Source organism: Hylobates moloch, unplaced genomic scaffold, assembly GCF_009828535.3.
Source record: "Hylobates moloch isolate HMO894 unplaced genomic scaffold, HMol_V3 SCAFFOLD_18, whole genome shotgun sequence".
Lineage (NCBI taxonomy): Eukaryota > Metazoa > Chordata > Mammalia > Primates > Hylobatidae > Hylobates > Hylobates moloch.
Genome location: NW_026652293.1, coordinates 74,632,667 through 74,650,355, shown reverse-complemented (window position 1 = coordinate 74,650,355; position 17,689 = coordinate 74,632,667). Strand labels below are relative to the sequence as shown.

Below are 17,689 nucleotides of genomic sequence, written 5' to 3'. Positions count from 1 at the left end.
TTCTGATGTACTTGCTTCTAGTTATTTCCGTGTATCCATAGCCATGTCCAAAGTTTCTTGTTGAACGTAATTCCCTAACTTGATGAATTATGCTTTCTAGTTCAGAGACTTCTCTCTCTCTCTGGCAGAGTTCATTCAAGACCATCAGACACAGGTGGGAAGATTACACCTGTTATAATTACACCAATCATTTCATCTTTTCTACAGGGCTCCGTCTTAACTGGCCACTTAAAGGATTTTTCATACTTATTTTCTATCATTGAGTTCTAGGTACAATCAGCTTTTCCAACCCTGTGAAATACCAAATTTCTGGTCTATCTGTTCTCTATCATTTCCATTTATAAACTAGCCATTCCGTCCCTGAGCTTATTTATCTCCCCTAATAAGCTTTTTAAAAGCACAACTAACAGGCCAGGCACAGTGGCTCACGCCTATAATCCCAGCACTTTGGGAGGCCAAGGCAGGTGGATCACTTGAGACCAGGAGTTCAAGACCAGCCTGGACAACATGGTGAAACCCCATCTCCAGTAAAAATACAAAACTTAGCTGGGCATGGTGGTGCACACCTTTAATCTCAGCTACTTGGGAGACTGAGGCACAAGCATTACCTGAACCTGGGAGGCAGAGGTTGCAGTGAGCCGAGATTGCACCACTGCATTCCAGCCTGGGCGACAGAGCAAGATCTTGTCTCAAAAAAAAAAAAAAAAAAAAAGAGGGACAAACAACAACCAACACACAGTACAAACAATTCATTTCCCCAGTCCCTATAGCCAAAGCCCTATAAGCCAAAGGTTCAGTGGTACTTGGTATTCCTTCCAAATAAATGCTGGTTATGTTTTTACCAAATAGTTTGTCACTGTATAACGTGAGTTTTCATCTTTCCACCCTACAATACCAATTTACTTGCTGCCTGCTGCCCATTGAGTAAACCAATGCTACATCATTTATTAAGTTTTTGTCGTGTTGCTGTTATGAGAGCAACCACCTCACATTGCCTGAACTTAGTAAGTACTTAATACTTTTTAAATAAGTGAAGGAATGTGTTATATTCATGAATATTCATGAGTATATACAGTTATCCAGGCACTGAATTAAATGCCTTATATAAATTATGTAATATTCACAACCACACAGCCAGACATGTGGCTTATGCCTGTAATCCCAGTGCTTTGGGAGTCCAAGGCAGGAGGTTCACTTGAGGCCACAAGTTCAAGACCTGCCTGGGCAAAGTAGGGAGACCCCATCTCTACAAAAAAACTTAAGAGATAGTAGTATTTACAATTACCCTGCGAAACAGGTACTTTCCCTGTTTTATAGACATGGGAACTGAAGTGTACATTAAATAACCTCTCTCAAGGACACTAATGAGTAATGGGGCAAGACTCAAACCCAAGTCTTTTGAACTCCAGGACCTGAGCTCTTAAACATGTCTCCATGGCCTCTGCATGTAGAAGAGATCATTGCAGTTACAAAGTCCTTTTTCATCTTTCTTATCTGTATTCAGAAACGTCATATACACCGAGGTGCAGTGGCTCACACTTGTAATCCCAACACTTTGGGAGGCCAAGACTAGTGGATCACTTGAGGCCAAGAGTTCAAGACCAGCCTGGACAAATGGCAAGACCCTATTTCTACAAAAAAAAAAAAAAAAAAAAAGCACAAACTAGCCAGGTGTGGTGGTGCACATCGGTAGTCCTAGGGACTCAGGACTCAGGAGGTAGAGGCAAGAGGATCACTTTAGCCTAGGAGTTCAAGGCTGCAGTGACCTATGACTGCCCCCACACTCCAGCCTGGGGACAGAGCAAGACTGTCTCAAAGCAAAAGCAAAAACAAAAACATCATATACTGCATCTGCTCAAAGATATGAGAAGCTACACATCCAAATTATATCCCTGAGGATCAAAAAAAAAGTCAGATAAAATGTTTGTAACTCATTCAGGCCATTAAGATATCTTAAATTTTATTTTTCATGAAAGTATTAACAATTTAAATACATAAAAATTTAGAATTTACCATAAATTTCCAAAAATAATGCTTCTCACCTGTGTTTTCATCTTAATCTCCTGAATAGTCTGGTAACATTGATGGATAATAGAAATTCTGATCTCTACTTAACTGGTTTTTGTAAACTGAGGAAATCACGCACGTATCTGTGTAGTCACAGATCAGTGTAAGTATTGGAAATAAAAACATGACTGTGATTACTACTACAGATCTGTTTCCAGGCCAGATTTCCAAATAAATGAAATAACCAGGAGTTGGATCAGGGCACCAACCTGGGTTTGGAATCAGGTGCCCAGGATCAGAGGAGAATCAGGTGCAGTCCCAGGAAGTCAGAGACACAGGAGAATGGAGTCTAACTGTGTTCAATACCTTTTCACAGACAAGAGAACTCTTGGGATTGATTCAGCTCAAAAACAGCATTTTCCAGATAATTACAGTGGCATACGGAGCTCCAGACAAAAGGAAGTGAGAAAAAGAACAGGTGTCTAGTTCACCAATGACTCACATGACGCTTGGTGGAGTTTTCAAAACATATGTGTTGAATGAGTGCATGCATGAACAAATGAAGTCAAAGAAAGGAGCTAATAAAGGCAGAGTGATAAGAAAGATTCTGCAAGCCAGTGAGGGGACAGGGCAGAACCCAGGACAGTGCCTGAGTTCAAGGTGTGGTTAGCCATTTTCTGCAGGTGTGTGCTGGGGAAGGGTGACCACGGGTGAAGAGGCTGCCCAGTGAAGTCATGCACTCTGGAGGTCAGTACACTCGCACTCAGAGGAGCCCCTGTTATTCACGAGGTCTAGCAGGAGCAGAGAGGACAGTCTGGGGCTTTTGGTATACCATATGGTGCATTTGCTCCAATCTCCTTTTCCAAATTCTCCTCTGGCCAAGTCACAGGTCCATGTCCACCCACTGTTTCTTGACCCCCACAGCACACCTGCCACTAGGGCACCTGCAGTTGAAACTTCTAGGGTGTGAAATGTCAATGGCTCTCATTAAAGAATTATAAAAAATTACAAGGAAAGTAGCATCCATCATTGCAACCTTTACAGTACTTAATCAGCTTCATCTTTTTGATGTTTTTGATCACAGATGGTCACTTTTTTTTTAATAAACCAAACATTAATAGTTCACATATAGCCATTTTATAAAACAGAGGCCATACACTTCTAAGCATCAATACAGCCTAGATGGGCAAGAAGCTTATGGTCCTAATGTCTAGAACACAGATGGGTGATAAACTCTTCCAAGAAAAGTGAGGATTGGAATCTTGCACAGAGCGTGTCTTCAGGAGCCTGGGAGCACTGATAAAGCACATGGCCTGGGAACTAGATAGGGAATCTCTGTCCTTAAAGGAGTGGGCACCCCCACCTCCAACCACCTCCAGCCCTGATGTGGGTTTACCTCCATGATGGGCTCATGGAAAGAGAAAAGACTGTGAAGCACAAAATTGTCCCAGTCAGCCGATTTTTTAGAGTTTGTTCTAACAAATTAATAAATCCCTCTTGAAATGTCTTTGCTGTCACCCACAGTGTATTAGGTGTTGAATAATACCAGTGAATAAAACCTGATTTCTGCTGTCATTTTAGTCTTCCAGAGAAAGCTTTTTCACCTCTTAAGGGCCATCTTTGACTTTCTAGAGCAAACGGGTTTTTACTAAAGCCTCAAGCTGTGACTCTATCCTTGACTTAACTCAAGATGTATATTTTATTCTTTTTGAAATCCATCTTGATTCTACAATAATATCTTTCCCAAAAGGAAACAGTCACACGTGTGGCCACGTGTTGTGACAGAATGTCCAAGTGAGGTGACTTCTGGCTGTTATTGGTGGTGATGCCCTCAATATTCATGTGACCTCATGAACATAAAACTGTGACTTAAGAACATTCACAGGTTATTAAGTCAGTTTGAAGAGTCCAGAAACCAATGCAGATTTTGCAGAAGACAGGAACTGAGGACACTGGGTGAAGCAGTTATCACTGTCTATAACCATGGTGATATGGCCCTGAGAGCCACACAGATAACATGTTTACCTGTGTTGTGGAATAGACAGTTTTTAAGTAGTAGATTTTGATCTCTGCACTGTGGACCTCCAGGGTTTTACAAAAAATCAAAATAGAACTTTTGTGGCTAGAAGGGATCTTAGTGATCATTTAGTTTATCACCGTTCTACCACGCTAGGGGAGGGGGACGTCCAACTCTCATTATTTCCTCAAACCAAATGTGAACACTTACAGTTTTAAAACTGTAAATGACATCTCCTTTTCTAGGTATCATGCCATTTTCCTCCCTGCCTCTTCTTTCCTTTAAATACACATGACTCTATAGCTGTAAGACATTCCAAAAGGTTCCATGCAGTTCTGAAAATACTCAACATTTTCCCATATAGGGGATACCTGATATTTTCACCTTTGACTAGTGTCTTCCAGTGAGCTGAGTCATGGAGTTCCATGAGCTTAGCCACAGTTTAAGCCTCATCTGAGAATTTAGCAAATTCCACAGACCCCTAAGGCATATCCTGGCCATTCCTGCAGTCATACCCGTTCTTTTAGCTGCCCCATTGCGGCCTTGGGTGAACTGGAATGTTGCCTTTTGAGTCAATAAAAGTTGAAATTCAGAATTCATGGTTGAAGTTGTGATTTTTTTTTTTTTAGCTGCTTATCAAAAGAGCTCCTAGACTTAGGTGTTCAGATGGAAAACTATTTGTTCCTATGGCAAAGTCTCTTTTGACCTTTGCAAATCCCCAGTTTAATCAGCTAGTCATTGACATAATGTATGCATCATGTAAGAATACTCATTCAGTTCATTGCGGTGCTTGACAGAAAGCACCCTGAGGCATGCTTCAAATGCCAGCGCACCCTGATGAATAAGACAATGGGAATTAAACAACCTTCTGGCCCTTATCCTGCTGAAAAAAGAAAATGAATTTTATGTTCATTTTGTAGCTTAAAAGTGTTAATTATATACCTAGTTGAGCATGCTAATTTTCTCTTGTTGCCTATTTAGATTTGAGAACAAAAATAGCTTCATCTATATGAGGTAATAAGATTTGGCTTTCATAATCCAACATGAGGTCTATTGTTGATATTTGGATAATACATTCTTTTGTGCTCTTGGACAAGACCAGAAACGTTCCTCTTATTTACCTTTTTTTTTTTTCTTACAGAAATTTTTTGATCTGGAAAGAGAGAATGCTTGTGCTACAAAAGAACAAAAGAATCACACCTTTCCTAGGTTAAATCGCAACAAGTACATGGTGACAGATGGAGCAGCTTATATTGGTAGGTGTCAGGGCTGTGAGGCTCCTTGGGTGGGGGTCACCCAGGCAGTGGTAGTCCATCTGTGCTCCACGGTATCCCCCGATGAGAAAGCAAGGCCTTGGCAACCACTGCTGGTGAATGGGGGGAAATGGAGGTGAGGAAACAGGTGGTGAGGACAGGGAGCTCATCATTCAAATATCTCTTCCATGGCCTGATTTACGTATTAGAAGACATAGAAGATGCCTTTCCATAAATGTTTTACAGAAATTTTCTGGTCCATTTGCCTCATTGTACAGGCAAGGATGAGAATGGCTCATCAAAGGTGAGTCCTGGCACAGGAACGAGCATTGTCATCCCCCTGCCCACAGCACACGCCAGCCTAACATGAGTGATGGGGAGGCACAGTGGAGTGGTTCAGTGCTGAAACTCCCAATGCCCAGTCAATTATCCCATCCCTGCCATCTTCCAAATGTCCTGCTCTGTACAATTTAACTTGAGCTCTTCAAACCTCAGTTTTCTTATCTATAAGATGGGGCTAATAATAGTAACTACTTCATTGGGTGAAGAGTAGAAGAGATAAAATGTGCAAAGTACCTGGCACATAGATAATACCCAATTAATGCTAGCTATTATTATTAAGGTAATAGAGCCCCAAGTGCTGAAATCATTCTATACTGGTGTAACTAGTAATATATCAAATCTATTCTAATTTTCCATGATATATATGGTCCATGGTAACCTCTTAACTAGTACCATCACAGGCAGTTAAAATGATCTATAAGAAGGTACATAAATCCAAAAACAGCAGTGTAGTGATTACATTGTACAGACGAAGTGGCAGTCTCAAGGCAGAAAAAAACATGTTCATGGAATATAGAAATACAAAACCTGTATCAATTTCTTTTTTTCGAATCCAGTAAGTAAAAAATATACCCTTTTAACTTTGTAAAGCACTTGATTCCTTTCTCTTGGCAACATCACCAATAGGGAGGGCAGTTTTTATCACCTGCAGTTTATAAATGAGGAAACTTGGACCCTAAGACTTAGAAATATAGATGTTAGGGAGAAGGAGCCGGGTCTGGCATCCAGGGCCCCCAGTCATCTCACCCGCTGCCTCCCACCCCTGCAGACACTGCCACTCACTGGCCATGTGGGGAGTCACTAACTACCAGGCTCAGTGTGAACATATTCTTTTTCCATTTTCAATATCACATTAGAAGAGAGTATTGGAATATTTTAAAGATGTATATCTGGCTGGGCACGGTGGCTCACACGGTAATCCCAGCCACTTTGGGAGGCCGAGGCAGGTGCATCACCTGAGGTCAGGAGTTCAAGGCCAGCTTGGCCAACATGGTGAAAACCCATCCTTACTAAAAAATACCAGAAAAATTAGCTGGACATGGTAGTGGGTGTCTGTAATCCCAGCTACTTGGGAGGCTGAGGCAGGGAGAATTGCTTGAATCTGGAAGGCGGAGGTTGCAGCAAGCTGAGATCCCGCCACTGCACTCCAGCCTGGGTGACAGGGTGGGACTCCTTCTCAAAAATAAAAATAAAAAACTAAACAGGCCGAAAAAATGTCCCTGTTTGACAGCTTTGAAGAGAGCAGTGGTTCTCCCAGCACATAGATTGAGATCTGAGAACGGACAGACTGCCTCCTCAAGTGGGTTCCTGACCCCCAAGTAGCCTAACTGGGAGGCATCCCCCAGTAGGGGCAGACTGACACCTCAGACGGCGGGGTACTCCTCTGAGATAAAACTTCCAGAGGAACGATCAGGCAGCAACATTTTCTGTTCACCAATATCTGCTGTTCTGCAGCATCCACTGCTGATACCCAGGCAAACAGGGTCTGGAGTGGACCTCCGGCAAACTCCAACAGACCTGCAGCTGAGGGTCCTGACTGGTAGAAGGAAAACTAACAGAAAGGACATCAACACCAAAACCCCACCTGTACGTCACCATCATCAAAGACCAAAGGTAGATAAAACCACAAAGATGGGGATAAAACAGAGCAGAAAAACTGAAAATTCTAAAAATCAGAGTGCCTCTCCTCCTCCAAAGGAACGCAGCTCCTCACCAGCAATGGAACAAAGCTGGATGGAGAATGACTTTGACGAGTTGAGAGAAGACGCCTTCAGACAATCAAACTACTCCAACTGAAGGAGGAAGTTCGAACCCAGGGCAAAGAAGTTAAAAACCTTGAAAAAAGATTAGACGAACGGCTAACTACAATAACCAATGCAGAGAAGTCCTTAAAGGACCTGATGGAGCTGAAAACCACGGCACAAGAACTACGTGACGAATGCACAAGCCTCAGTAGCCAGTTTGATCAACTGGAAGAAAGGGTATCAGTGATGGAAGATCAGATGAATGAAATGAAGTGAGAAGAGAAGTTTAGAGAAAAAAGAATAAAAAGAAATGAACAAAGCCTCCAAGAATTATGGGACCATGTGAAAAGACCAAATCCATGTCTGATTGGTGTACCTGAAAGTGACGGGGAGTATGGAACCAAGTTGGAAAACACTCTGCAGGATATTATCCAGGAGAACTTCCCCAATCTAGCAAGGCAGGCCAACATTCAAATTCAGGAAATACAGAGAATGCCACAAAGATACTCCTCGAGAAGAACAACTCCAAGACACATAATTGTCAGATTCACCAAAGTTGAAATGAAGGAAAAAATGTTGAGGGCAGCCAGAGAGAAAGGTTGGGTTACCCACAAAGGGAAGCCCATCAGACAAACAGCTGATCTCTCAGCAGAAACTCTACAAGTCAGAAGAGATTGGGGGCCAATATTCAACATTCTTAAAGAAAAGAATTTCCAACCCAGAATTTCATATCCAGCCAAACTAAGCTTCATAAGTAAAGGAGAAATAAAATACTTTACAGACAAGCAAATGCTGAGAGATTGTGTCACCACCAGGCCTGCCCTAAAAGAGCTCCTGAAGGAAGCACTAAACATGGAAAGGAACAACCGGTACCAGCCCTGCAAAAACATGTCAAATTGTAAAGACCATCGAGGCTAGGAAGAAACTGCATCAACTAACGAGCAAAATAACCAGCTAACATCATAATGATAGGATCAGATTCACACATAACAATATTAACCTTAAATGTAAATGGGCTAAATGCTCCAATTAAAAGACACAGACTGGCAAATTGGATAAAGAGTCAAGACCCATCACTGTGCTGTATTCAGGAAACCCATCTCATGTGCAGAGACACACATAGACTCAAAATAAAGGGATGGAGGAAGATCTACCAAGCAAATGGAAAACAAAAAAAGGCAGGGATTGCAATCCTAGTCTCTGATAAAACAGAATTTAAACCAACAAAGATCAAAAGAGACAAAGAAGGCCATTACATAATAGTAAAGGGATCAACTCAACAAGAAGAGCTAACTATCCTAAATGTATATGCACCCAATACAGGAGCACCCAGATTCATAAAGCAAGGCCTTAGAGACCTACGAAGAGACTTAGACTCCCACACAATAATAATGGGAGACTTTAACACCCCACAGTCAACATTAGACAGATCAACGAGACAGAAACTTAACAAAAATATCCAGGAATTGAACTCAGCTCTGCACCAAGCGGACCTAATAGACATCTACAGAACTCTCCACCCCAAATCAACAGAATATATGTTCTTTTCAGCACCACACCACACCTATTCCAAAATTGACCACATAGTTGGAAGTAAAGCACTCCTCAGCAAATGTAAAACAACAGAAATTGTAACAAACTGTCTCTCAGACCACAGTGCAATCAAACTAGAACTCAGGATTAAGAAATTCACTCAAAACCACTCAACTACATGGAAACTGAACAACCTGCTCCTGAATGACTACTGGGTACATAATGAAATGAAGGCAGAAATAAAGATGTTCTTTGAAACCAACGAGAACAAAGATACAACATATCAGAATCTCTGGGACACATTCAAAGCAGTGTGGAGAGGGAAATTTATAGTACTAAATGCCCACAAGAGAAAGCAGGAAAGATCTAAAATTGACACCCTAACATCACAATTAAAGGAACTAGAGAAGCAAAAGCAAACACATTCAAAAGCTAGCAGAAGGCAAGAAATAACTAAGATCCAAGCAGAACTGAAGAAGATAGAGACAAAAAAAAAAAACCCTTCAAAAAATCAGTGAATCCAGGAGCTAGTTTTTGGAAAAGATTAACAAAATTGATAGACCACTAGCAAGACTAATAAAGAAGAAAAGAGAGAAGAATCAAATAGACGCAATAAAACATGATAAAGGGGATATCACCACCAACCCCACAGAAATACAAACTACCATCAGAGAATACTATAAACGCCTCTATGCAAATAAACTAGAAAATGTGGAAGAAATGGATAAAATCCTCGACACATACACTCTCCCAAGACTAAACCAGGAAGAAGTTGAATCCCTGAATAGACCAATAAAAGGCTCTGAAATTAAGGCAATAATTAATAGCTTACCAATCGAAAAAACTCCAGGACCAGACAGATTCACAGCCGAATTCTACCAGAGGTACAAGGAGGAGCTGGTACCATTCCTTCTGAAACTATTCCAATCAATAGAAAAAGAGGGAATCCTCCCTAACTCATTTTATGAGGCCAGCATCCTCCTGATACCAAAGCCTGGCAGAGACACAACCAAAAAAGAGAATTTCAGACCAATATCCTTGATGAACATTCATGCAAAAATCCTCAATAAAATACTGGCAAACCGAATCCAGCAGCACATCAAAAAGCTTATCCACCATGATCAAGTGGGCTTCATCCCTGGAATGCAAGGCTGGTTCAACATATGCAAATCAATAAATGTAATCCAGCATATAAACAGAACCAACAACAAAAACCACATGATTATCTCAATAGATGCAGAAAAGGCCTTTGACAAAATTCAACAACCCTTCATGCTAAAAATTCTCAATAAATTAGGTATTGATGGGATGTATCTCAAAATAATAAGAGCTATTTATGACAAACCCACAGCCAATATCATACTGAATGGGCAAAAACTGGAAGCATTCCCTTTGAAAACTGGCACAAGACAAGGATGCCCTCTCTCACCACTCCTATTCACATAGTGTTGGAAGTTCTGGCCAGGAAATCAGGCAGGAGAAAAAAATAAAGGGTATTCAATTAGGAGAAGAAATCAAATTGTCCCTGTTTGCAGATGACATGATTGTACGTCTAGAAAACCCCATTGTCTCAGCCCAAAATCTCCTTAAGCTGATAAGCAACTTCAGCAAAGTCTCAGGATACAAAATCAATGTACAAAAATCACAAGCATTCTTATACACCAATAACAGACAAACAGAGAGCCAAATCATGAGTGAACTCCCATTCACAATTGCTTCAAAGAGAATAAAATACCTAGGAATCCAACTTACAAGGGATGGTGAAGGACCTCTTCAAGGAGAACTACAAACCACTGCTCAATGAAATAAAAGAGGATACAAACAAATGGAAGAACATTCCATGCTCATGGGTAGGAAGAATCAATATCGTGAAAATGGCCATACTGCCCAAGGCAATTTATAGATTCAATGCCATCCCAATCAAGCTACCAATGACTTTCTTCACAGAATTGGAAAAAACTATTTTTTTTTTTTTTTTTTTTTTTGGAGACAGAGTCTCGCTCTGTGGCCCAGGCTGGAGTGCAGTGGCGCAATCTCGGCTCACTGCAAGCTCCGCCTCCCGGGTTCACGCCATTCTCCTGCCTCAGCCTCTCTGAGTAGCTGGGACTACAGGCGCCCGCCACCACGCCCGGCTAATTTTTTTGTATTTTTAGTAGAGATGGGGTTTCACTGTGGTCTTGATCTCCCGACCTCGTGATCCGCTCGCCTCGGCCTCCCAAAGTGCTGGGATTACAAGCGTGAGCCACTGTGCCCGGCCAAGACACATGCACACGTATGTTTATTGCGGCACTATTCACAATAGCAAAGACTTGGAACCAACACAAATGTCCAACAATGATAGACTGGATTAAGAAAATGTGGCACACATACACCATGGAATTCTATGCAGCCATAAAAAATGATGAGTTCATGTCCTTTGCAGGGACATGGATGAAGCTGGAAACCATCATTCTCAGCAAACTATCACAAGGACAGAAAACCAAACAGTGCATGTTCTCACTCGTAAGTGGGAATGAGAACACATGGACACAGGAAGGGGAACATCACACACCAGGGGCTGTTGTGGGGAGGGGGTGGGGGGGAGGCATGGCATTAGGAAGTATACCTAATGTTAAATGACAAGTTAATGGGTGCAGCACACCAACATGGCACATGTACACATATGTAACAAACCTGCACGTTGTGCACATGTACCCTAAAACTTAAAGTATAATTAAAATAAAAAATAAAAGTCCAGACAGTAAATATTTTCAGTTTAGACTTAAAACAAACAAACAAACAAAAAAACTAAATAGGCCGGGGATGGTGGCTCACCCTTGTAATCCCAGCACTTTGGGAGGTCGAGGCGGGTGGATCACCTGAGGCCAGGAGTTCAAGACCAGCCTGGGCAACATGGTGAAACCCCATCTCTACTAAAAATAGAAAAATTAGCTGGGTGCGGTGGCACATGCCTGTAATCCCAGCTACTAGGGAGGCTGAGGCAGGGGAATTGCTTGAGGCCGGGAGGCAGAGGTTGCAGTGAACCAAGATTGCACCATTGCACTCCAGCCTGGGCAGCAGAGCAAGACTCCATCTCAAGAGGGAAAGAAAGAAAGAGAGAGAGAGAGATTGATCAATCGATCCTTCTGGCCTTCTGGTGGTGCTGGAATATGAGAATATTGGCTGGGCGCTGTGGCTCACACCTGTAATCCCAGCACTTTGGGAGGCCAAGGTGGGTGGATCATGAGGTCAGGAGATCGAGACCATCTTGGCTAACACGGTGAAACCCCATCTCTACTAAAAATACAAAAAATTAGCTGGGTGTGGTGGCGGGCGCCTGTAGTCCCAGCTACTCGGGAGGCTGAGGCAGGAGAATGGTGTGAACTCAGGAGGTGGAGCTTGCAGTGAGCCAAGATGGTGCCACTGCACTCCAGCCTGGGCGACAGGGCGAGACTCCTCTGTCTCAAAAAAAAAAAAAAAAAAAAAGAGAGAGAGAGAGAGAGAGAATATTATGTCATTCCTGTTGTCACTCTCAGTGACCCAAAACGATTATTTTGATTTTTCTCATGTGCACCAACTTATGGAGAGTAATATGAAATCAGCTGCAAGTGATTAAAAACAACCCCAAAATCATTTAATAAAAAATGAGAACTTTTGGCTTAATCATCAGGGAACCCAGGGATGGTTCAGGTTTTAGGCGTGACAGGATTGAGGGACTCAAATCTGGATATTTTACGTGTGGAGTTTACTTAAAGTAAGATGTTGTGCATCCATTCAGCAGTGACTTGTACCTGTATCTAAATGTTCTTTTGTGGGATTTTTTTTAAAAAAGGAGGTGAGGGCTTAAAAATTAAAATTAAAAAAAATAAATACCTGAAACCAGGAATTTTTTAAAAATGTACTTTTGATGAATTAAGTGTTTTAGACCGGGCGTGGTGGCTCACACCTGTAATCCCAGCAATTTGAGAGTCTGAGGCGGGTGGATCACCTGAGGTCAGGAGTTGGAGACCAGCCTGGCCAACATGGTGAAACCTTGTCTGTACTAAAAATACAAAATTAGCTGGGTATCATGGCACACGCCTGTCCTCCCAGCTACTCAGGAGGCTGAGACAGGAGAATCGCTTGAACCCGGGAGACAGAGGCTGCAGTGAGCCAAGATCCCACCACTGCACTCCAGCCTGGGGAAGACAGAGCAAGACTCCATCTCTAAATAAATAAATCGGCTGGACGTGGTGGCTCACGCCTGTAATTCCAGCGCTTTGGGAGGCTGAGGTGGATGGATCACGAAGTCAGGAGATAGAGACCATCCTGGTAACATGGTGAAACCCCGTCTCTACTAAAAATACAAAATATTAGCCAGGCGTGGTGGCGGGCACCTGTAGTCCCAGCTACTCAGAAGGCTGAGGGAGGAAGATCGCTTGAACCTGGGAGGCAGAGGTTGCAGTGAGCCAAGATTGTGCCACTGCACTCCAGCCTAGGCAACAGAGCGAGACTCTGTTCTCAATAAAATAAAATATTAAAAATGATAAATACATATTTTAGAGTGAGACAAACCTATATTTGAATTCCAGCACTGACACTTACAAGCTGAAAAATGGTAGAAAGTCACATAATCTCTGTAAGCCTCTATTTTCTAACTGTAAAGTGGGGATAATAGCACCCACCCTTCAGTGGTGCTATGAGGCTTAAACAAGATAGTGTATGAAGAGCTCCTAACACTGTCTCCAATCTATCCATATCTTTAGGAAATATTGATTCCTGGCTCTCTCCTTTCTTCTTCCCTCTGTGATACATTTTTAAATGAGTGAATTTTACACATAATATTTTAGCAAAATGTTAATTCCCTAGACTGAAGCATAGTTCTAGTATAAAAATACTCAACCCTAGAAGAAAATAAATCCATCAATAATTTAAATAATTCTCAGCATGTTCCGATCTCCTAAGTCATCACTGAGATACTTGCTGAGAACGCAGAGTTGAGAAAAATCCACAGTGCACCTTGCACGGAATCACCACTCCATTCCGTTTTCACAAGACTTACAGAAGAATCCCCAAACAGTGTCATCTCTCTAATTTTGAAATCTCCAGGGTACATTTGAGTCAAGCTCTGCAAACTTGTCTAGAAGATGGTTTGAAGGATTGGAGGGCTGACGAGGGGGTAGTGGGTGGATGGAAGGCACTCAAAAGCCCCCCCGAAGGCCCAGGCACCTTCCCAGCGAGCTCTCTTGCAACCTCATCGTCATGTGCCTCTGGGGGACACTACAGTTCTGGCAACTGGGGCCTCAGCATGCATTTTTGGAAGCTACAGTGGCAGTCTCAAAAGAAAAGCTGGATGAAATTGCATCCCAATTAAAAAAAAAAAACTGAAGCATATATGTGATTTTGAAGTCAAGCCAGATGGTCAGGAAGTGAAAGGTAGAAGAGCACAATCACAAAGGTGCAGGAATTCCTCTATCGGCCTGTGAAAGCTTCCCAGAGCCATGATTCCTGAGATGAGCCTAATTAAAGCTTTTTAGCATCGGTAAAGATGCCGGATCTTATCTCAATCCATTGAATTTGAAAGAAAAAAAAAGAGCTGTATTTCATAGAACAAGCCTTCAAAATCTTGTCACCTCTCTCCCTCATTTCCCTCCCCACCCCAGGCTGCCCCCAAAGCATATTTCCATGTATATTTCCTTCAGAGAGAGTGGTCCGCACATGCACGGAGCAGAATTCTCAACGTGGCTGTGATACTCCTGACCTCAGGGGGTTGACGTTGTAGTCCAGGGTGAAGCACACAATTCTTAGCACAAAGGATGCCTTTAGGATCAGAGGCAACATGGAGTACAAGTAAAGGGTGGACCCTGGGGTCAGACCTGGCTTTGAACCTCAGCTCTGATATTTTTCTATTCCCGCTTTGGACAAATTACTTAACCCTTCTGTGCCTTGATTTCCTCATCAATACAATGGAGTTCTTATTACCACCTCAGAGGACGGCAGTGAAGATTGAAGAAATAATGTAATGAGATGATATATTCACTGCCCTTGTTACAGTGCCTGGCAACAGCTGTGGAGATGAGATTTTAGTGTCATATCCAAAAGCCCTTAAAAGGCAAGCAAGACCACAGCAGCCTTTTGCTTACGGAATGAATAGAAGATACTGCCTGGCAAGGGACACCTGAGCAACGCTCAACCCACGGGAGCTACTAACCCCCGTTTAGAGATCTAGTCCTGTATTTACCTGGCACTGAGCATTTGCACAGAACTGCAGCCTCTGCGCATAGTCACGTGTCTAAGAGCACACGATCAGGAACGCCACATTGGCCACGGGGGTCTCTGTGCAGAGACACCAACACAGTATTATGTGCCACTTGGAGGACAGTTCACTAATTGATATCAGAAAAAATTTCATCTAAAGCTATGTCTATCATGAAGCCACTGATAGTACCGTTGTGCTGTTTATCGAGGAGGCAGATGATGGGTTGGGATGAGGGGAGAAGGATAAAGCAAAAGGGCGCAGGTCTCTCTCTCTGCTGCTATTTGGTTTAGGGACTTGGTGTTCTTAGGCTCTGAGGAATAAACTTTAGGAGTAAAACGAGAGACAAGAAACCACCTTCTGATGTTCCCAGGGGTGCTAAATGGAAAAGGGACTCGGTATGTTTGAGGGCTCCAGAATACAGAGCAGAGACCAAAATACAAAAGCTACAAAGGAACAGATACTGGCTGTCTCCATAGGTCTGCTGTCTTCCAGCAGCTTCTCCCACAGTTGACTGCAGGCTCTTGGGCCAGGGGTGCCCAGGGAGAGGGATGATCTCAGCGTCTTAGTGATTTCTGCAGCGAAACCTGAGTTGCTGCAGAGGGGATGGAAGGCCAATATCGCCACCTAAAGCCTGTCAGTTCGCTTATGGAATCAGCTGTTACCCAAAGAAGAGAACAAAACTGGGAGCTTAGATCAGACCTGGCCTGGTGGTAATTTTGAAGATAATTTTGTCCACCTTGACATGGCTAAATATTTTTTAATGAGAATAATTCCTGGTTTATCATACAGTCTGGCAGACCTGGGTGCACCACTGATTAGCCATGTGATTAGGCAAATTTATTCACCCCTTTGAGCCTCCTACTCCTCAGCTGTAAAGTGGAAGTCAGTCCCATCAACCATATAAATAATGTATATAAATACCAAGTAGAAGCTGGTTCCGGTGGTCGCACCTGTACTCACAGCTACTTAGGAGGCTGAGGTGGGAGGATCGCTTGAGCTCAAGAATTCAAGGCTACAGTGAGCTATGATCAGGTCAGGTCCCTGCACTCTAGCCTGGGCAACACAGAGAGATCCTGCCTCTAAAAATAAATAAATCAGGCCCGGCGCAGTGGCTCACGCTTGTAATCCCAGCACTTTAGGAGGCCGAGATGGGTGGATCACTTGAGGTCAGGAGTTCGAGACCAGCCTGGCCAATATGGTGAAACCCCATCTCTACTAAAAATACAAAAAATTAGTGGGGCATTGTGGTGGGCTCCTGTAATCCCAGTTAGGAGGCTGAGGCAGAGAATTGCTTGAACCTGGGAGGCAGAGGTTGCAGTGAGCCAAGATTGTACCACCGCACTCCAGCCTGGGCAACCGAGCAAGACTGTCTCAAAAAAAAAAAAAAAAAAGAAAAAGAATAAAGCTACTCAGCTATGGAGTAGGGCATCCCCAGAAAGCAAGTGGAGGGTGTGGTGTGTTTTTCTTATATAGGAGCCTTGTCTATGTAAAAGCTAAGCTAAGCTGTGTCTACGTGTGAGTGAGCTGACAGCATGACAAAATTTATTATTCTATCAATTTAAAAAAAACATTCTCGTGTGTAATGACATTCTAGTGTGTAAGTACATCGAAGCATAACTGTAGCTATCCTGAAAGCACATACTGTTATGGGTATTGGGACATTTGGACTTTCCACTGCTGTAGGACTGTATCCTTTGGGGTATCTTTAGGCTGTTTTCTCAACTCTAAACATCTATGACCATGGTTGTGACTGGCAAGGAACATGGAGCTGAATTGAAAATGGCATTACTCTAGCTCTCCGAGGCTACTGCTTCCCCCACACCTTGAAGATGGACTACGTGGGAGTGGCATACACATGATTAGTCTCTTCTAGGGCAGATCCCAGGCTAACTCCTTTGTATGAGCTGAATAGTGTCTCTCCAAAATTCATATGTTGAAGTCCTAACCCTCAGTACCTCAGAATGTAACTCTATTGGGAGACAGGATCTTCAGAGAAATCGTCAAGTTAAAATGAGATCATTAGTGTGGCCCCAATCTAATATGACTGACGTCCTTGTAAAAAGGGGAAATTTGGACAGAGACATGCATAGAGGGAAGACAACATGAAGAGACATAGAAAATGTCACAGCGACGTTGGGCACAGTGGCTCACGCCTGTAATCCCAGCATGTTGGGAGGCTGAGGTGGGAGGACTGCTTGAACCCAGGAGTTCAAGACCAGCCTGAGCGAGACCCCATCTCTATTTAAAAATTTAAAAAGGAACCAAAAAAATAAATAAAAATAAAATAGAAAATGCCCATCTACAAGCCATGGAAAAAGGTCTGGAACAGATCCCTCCTCACAGTTCTCAGGAGGAATCAACCCTCCCAACCCCTAGATTTTGTCTCCAGAACGGTGAGACAATACATTTCTGTAGTTTCAGCCACCCAGTTTGTGGAACTTTGCTATGGGAGCCCTAAAAACACGAAGACACCACGTAACACGGGCAGTCATACTCGAGAGGCTGTTCTCGTAGCACCTGCCCCACTTCCTGGGCCAAGGGGCTGGATCCTGGGTCTGGGAAATGATTTCTAGTC

At 42.9% G+C, this 17,689-nt stretch overlaps 1 protein-coding gene across 11 annotated transcripts in view; it reads left to right on the top strand.

Moving 5' to 3' along the window:
- Positions 1-17,689, top strand: part of PLD5 (phospholipase D family member 5) — a 451,018-nt gene that overhangs the window by 425,703 nt on the left and 7,626 nt on the right. For all 11 annotated transcript variants that reach the window (XM_058430447.1, XM_032136222.2, XM_032136223.2 and 8 more), the window contains one exon: positions 5,166-5,280. In XM_058430447.1, coding sequence (XP_058286430.1) covers positions 5,166-5,280 — 115 coding nt within the window. The remainder of the gene's footprint in view (positions 1-5,165; positions 5,281-17,689) is intronic.